This window comes from Limulus polyphemus, unplaced genomic scaffold, assembly GCF_000517525.1.
Source record: "Limulus polyphemus unplaced genomic scaffold, Limulus_polyphemus-2.1.2 Scaffold6396, whole genome shotgun sequence".
NCBI classification, from domain to species: domain Eukaryota; kingdom Metazoa; phylum Arthropoda; class Merostomata; order Xiphosura; family Limulidae; genus Limulus; species Limulus polyphemus.
Window position 1 is genome coordinate 10,193 of NW_013672006.1, and position 5,707 is coordinate 15,899.

General features: G+C 31.4%; 1 protein-coding gene across 1 annotated transcript in view; it reads left to right on the forward strand.

Annotated features, from left to right (window-relative positions):
• LOC106473677 (canalicular multispecific organic anion transporter 2-like) overlaps nucleotides 1-5,707 on the forward strand; it is a gene marked incomplete at its 3' end in the record, with an annotated part of 36,805 nt that overhangs the window by 4,883 nt on the left and 26,215 nt on the right. Inside the window, exons 2-3 of the mRNA XM_022402078.1 lie at nucleotides 1,850-1,996; nucleotides 3,725-3,809. Coding sequence (XP_022257786.1) covers nucleotides 1,850-1,996; nucleotides 3,725-3,809 — 232 coding nt within the window. The remainder of the gene's footprint in view (nucleotides 1-1,849; nucleotides 1,997-3,724; nucleotides 3,810-5,707) is intronic.

Consider the following 5,707-nt stretch of genomic DNA (forward strand, 5'->3'; position numbering starts at 1 on the left):
AATAATATTCAATACAAGTCTAAAGAGGTTATACTTTCATTGTACAGGTCACTAGTTAGGCCACGTTTGGAATAGTGTTTTTACGTCTCTGTATGTTTGTTTGTTAATTCTTCTAAGATACAAGTCCTTTCTTTATAAAACTTGTTTATTCTTCCTCAATACAACTTTGTAATGCACTTAATTTTCACAGTTACACACAATATAGTTCACAACAATTCACTCACTTTCTATCGCGCTTGGACTTAATTGTCCGTCCCCGCCAACTATAGTTCCGATCTCTGTGTCTGCTATCCTCAGTTCCCGCGAACCGTAATCGCTGTCTTTCTTTCTCTCTGCCTGCTTTGTCTCTGCCTCCGTCCGTCTCTCTCACTGTCTAGCGTACTTATGTACGATAATACTGCCTGTTCTAGAAACTTCTAAGACTCTCAACACGTGCTACCAGCGTCACTTGACTCCCGCTGTCGTAACACACTAGCGAATCCTTTAGAATACTCGTCACATGACCCCCGCTGTCATAACACACTAGTGAATCTCTAGAATACTCGTCACGTGACCCCCACTGTCGTAACAGTGTGTTTAGTCTTGGGCTCCTTACCTTAGGAAGAAAACTGAATTGTTGGAAAGGGTTCAGGGAAGGTTTACTAGAATGGTGCCTGGGATGAAGGAGTTGTCATACGCTGAGAGGCTGAAACCTCTCAAATTGTTTTCTCTTGAAAAAAGAAGAATTGGGGATCTGATTGGGGTGAGATAAAGATAACTATAATAATCCATGTGAATGTTGAACCTCTGTTTATCTGACTCTTGTTAGAAGCCAACCAAAATCAGAATGAATACTTTTTTGTACAAGCTACAGAGAAACAGTTTGATATATATATTATGCATTTAAACAAAACAACCAAGTGTGTTAAGAAATAAAATCTTTATCATTACATGTAAGTTTAACAATCTACAATTTACTCTTGTGAGAATTAGCTTTCTTTGTTTCTCATTTAACAGTCAACATAACCTTCTGAGGTACTCAAAACAAATTGGGTCAATTTGTTATGTATTTATAATCTGTAATCTTCAATAACACAATTATACTACAGTTTTGATTATTGTGTACTATAAAAAAAATCCATTAAAACACTATTTTTACCAATTTTAGCCCACAGTTTTCAGCTTAGCTGCTGTTTTTTATCAGAAATACATAAATGATAATTGCATTATGATGAAATCTCTAACCATCACACAAACTCCATTTTTGTGTTTATGTATTTCAGTTATTTATCCTGATTCACTATGTTACTAATCGTAGCACATCCAACTTGTTACATAATAAGATGATAGAACTGATTCCATTAAAAAAGAACTGTTTTATGCATAAGATTGACACCTCTTTTTAGTATAAAACTTATTAAACACCCTCTCATTAAACTAATGATATACTTCTATATGTATGTTAATTTGTTTTCTTTTCACCAAAGATAAAATTGAAAATATCATCTGTAACAATTTTACCTATTGTGTAAAAGAAAGAAAACTTTGTAACATACATATAGAATCTTTAAACAGTTGGTCTGCTGTATAATATCAAATAATAAATTAGGTGTAATGCCTTAATATTATTCACATACCTAAATTAATTTAAGTTACTATATGGTGAATTAGAAAGCACTTAAAAACTCCATTATGATATATTTATCTTTTCTTATTTGGTTTATTGAAACCTATTGAATGACTCTTCTTCACTCTGAGAAGTGTGATGAAATAAGTAAGTTTATCAATCCATTTTTATCCAATAAAGTCTTCATACTTGTATAGTTTTGGTTCATACATCTGCACGTTAAATATTTATTTTTTTTTTCAGATTGCACTAGCAAGTTTTGTAACTTATGTGTTGATGGATGAAGAAAACATACTGGATGCCAGCACAGCATTTGTTTCCTTGACCCTCTTAAACATGATAAGATTTACATTGATCCTTCTACCTGAACTGATCTCCAATATTGTCCAGGTAATAACATATAAAGTACAGTCAATTCCATAACCTTTTTGACAGACTTTAGAAAGACAGTATACCATAAAATAAGGAAGGACAGATTTTTTATTATATTTCATATTTAATCTGGATGTTTTATGCTAAGCTTTCAGCTGTGACTCTTAGTGTGTTTCAGTGAATACAGTTTCTAATGTTTTAGGATACAGTTGCTAATATGGTAGTCAACTCTGTGATAATAAACTCTTGGAAAATATTTTAAGTGTACAAGATCAAAAGGTATTAGTTAAAATCACAGAATTAATTTTTTCTATTGTTTCTTTTTTTTTTGCCGTACTCACACTTGTCATAGTAGTTAGATTATACTAACATCCCAAATTTATTATTGTTAGCTGAAAGATGGATAAGAATGTTATTTTAAAATACTGTTTATGATAATTTTTGTTTTTGAAGGGTTTCTGCATATTTCCTTGTTAAAATTTATTCTAAAAGTAAAATTATATTTGAATATTTTATAAAGTTGACAACTTTTAAGATGTATTTTATTTGTGTTTAGTAATATCAAAAGCCACAGAATGATAGCATGGAGTTAATGCTTGAATTTTTCCAAAGAGATATTGTTCAGTAAACATGTAATTGTATCAGTGTTCATTATGAAAATTGCAAATACTATTGGCTTTCAGTGGAAAAATTTTAAGGGTGGTGCACCATTCAGTGAATTTAGGTATTTGTGTGAAACTTGAGCCTATGATTCTGATTAGTGACAAGATGCTTTATCCAGCTAAATTACAACAAGACTCATTTTTCTTTTCTTGATATTAAGGATGGAAATTGGCAGGATTCTTGAACCAGATCAGTTTGCTTGTAAAGCTAACAGTCCAAATTAGTATTTGTTGGCCAATTTCAAACATCTTATATATTGTGAAGTTAATTGATCAAAGCATCTGCCCAGTAACCAAAATGATGGATCAGGATTCTCTCTATTCTTAGTAATTGCTTCCCTAGAATAATTTCTAACTTCATAAAATGTTTATATACTGTACTTCAAGAGTTCTGTGAAATTCTATCCTTAAAAATCATTTAATTTAAAACTGGTAGTTGTGGCATTCAAGTTATGGTAGCTTAGTTTGCTTGTGATAATTGATTTGAATTTGATTATTTAGTATCATAAACTTAAAAGGTTAATTTGTCTTTCTTATTTATCATTTATACATGTTGCTTAAGGATGTATGAAGCATTGCAAACACTGTGAAAAATGGATCATTGTTTTTATGATTAGGTATTTTCAGCTAAAATTTTTAGAGTATTTTAGATAGGTGATCATTTGTAATAATCACTTAAGAAATGGGAGTGTACCTATTTTAACGTTTTTGTGATATTTATATTAAAGCAGTTTCTTTGGTATAAATTTAAGTGTTTATAATGTATGAAGATATGGTAATACCTGTTATGATGTATGAACATAATACATTACTATAAATACATATTTATGAAACTGGTACACCTTTTTATATTTATAACATGAACTAAATATATATTGTTGTGTTTAATATTTTCTATCTAGATGAATGAACCTTGTGGTTGAATAATATCTGGTGATTTGGGTTTTGAAGACAAAATATCTTTTAAATTTAAGGATTTTGCAACAATTCACTCATAATGTTAGGAAATATCTCTTTGTTGTTGAAATAGTTGACTTGTTGAATAGTTATCACAGACTAACAACCAGGCTTGTACTTATTGCAGACTAGAGTATCCCTAGTCAGACTAAACAGATTTCTAGTATCAGAAGAAGTAGATCCCAACTGTGTGGGTGAATTAGTTGGAGAAGGTAAGTGTAATACATAAGTATCATGAATTACAAAGCATACAGTTATTCTAATTTTAACATGTAAATGAATGATAGCCTAATGCATTAGAATCTACCATATTGCCCCTAATTAACACCCTGGGGGGTGTTGGAAACTGCAAAAGGGGGCACTAAGTAGAGACTAATTGGGTCATATGATAATTCCTCTATTATAAACAAATATATCTATAATAAGTGATAACAAACATAGCCTATTTATTTCTAGCTTTGCTATAAACATCAGATCTCACTATTGCAGCAAGTATGGTAATCATTGTTTATAAGTGTCAAAAAATCTTGTGAAGTAGTCCTGCCATGTACCGGGAAACCTCCTTAGATCTGCGCTGCCAAAGCGACTTTGAAGTTTGATACTACGACGAAAAAAGGTGGTAAAATCGTGGCCTACATGACATTTATCAGTTACCAGTACTGCTCCCTGATCTCTATGATTGTGGGGTGTGGGGATAATTAGGTGCAATATTGTAAATAAAACATTGTATTCTTGCTGGAGTTTTTTATTCTCTTAGAATAAAATATTTTCCTCAAAAACAAAATTAAGGGAAGTTTATCAGGCTTATGTTGTCATCTCTACTTGAATAATTGGAAAAATGAGGAAGTAAACCTTAAAGAAACTATGATTAGCATAACGAAATCTTTTCAACTGCTTCTTCAAATTTTTAACATGATTGGTATTCCAGTAATTGCAGCAAAATAATTTGTAAGTATACATCATTACATTTATTGTTCTTATTAAGAACTGTTATTGTTGAAACAAGATAATTAGCTTATAAGTACCGAACACTGGAGGTCTTTTAACTTCGAAGATAGAATTATTGGAATGTTCAAGAAACTTAGTTTAATTGACTTTGTTAGGTTTATCCAGGCAAACTTGAGAGTTGCCATTCTACATTATTCACCAGAAAAGATAGGTATATAATTCAGATCAACTGCATGGAAGACACCATGTGCCCCTGCTCAGCTTTTTATTTGTATGCCTCACCTGTAGAATAAGAAATTTTTCAAATTTGAAAACAGACCTACAGCATCCTACACCTGTAGTATCTCTCAGGTTAACCAGAAGAATAGAAAGTTAGGCCTGCTAATAACAGGAGTTATTGTGTCAATGGCTCGTAAATGTATTCCCTTTTGAGTCGCAACAGATAAGTTATATTGAAAGAGACAAGACATAAGATCACACATAAAGTAATAATTAAAATCACAGTTAACAACACAAATAAAGAACAACAGGGCAAGTGATCTGTGTGTACTTAAGAATAACATAACATAATTATATGGAACAACATGGGACCTATTGGTCCATCCTCAAAACTAAATTAAAATGATTAAAAAAAATAAAATAAAATTTTAAATCTAGCCCTTTTCATTCAGATACTTATCAAGCTTTTTCTTAAATTTACTGCCTCTACAACATCTGAAGGCAACCCATTCCAAAGGCCAACCACCCTATTAGTAAAATAAAACTGTCTTGGCTGAAGATGACTCCTACCTTGCCAAAATTTATATTTGTGTCCCCTAGTCCTACTATTCTCATTGTTAAATATAAAAAAAGATGATACATCAACACTATCAATTCCCTTTACAATCTTAAAGGACTTCATTTTATTTTTAATTCAGCTTTATATATTCTGCCAGTACACCTTATCAAAACTTTGATTAAAAACACTACTTATTAAAGTTAACTCACACAGTCCATGATCTACAGGACAAAAAAAAAGGTGTTGGATGTAAAGGTGATACTAGGAAACAGACAATGTGAGGAACGAGAATAAAAAGAAGAAAGGAATTGAGAAGATTAAAGTGTGTAAGCTCCTACAAGCTTTTACCAAGTTGATATCAACTTACGTCACTTTTCTCTTAAG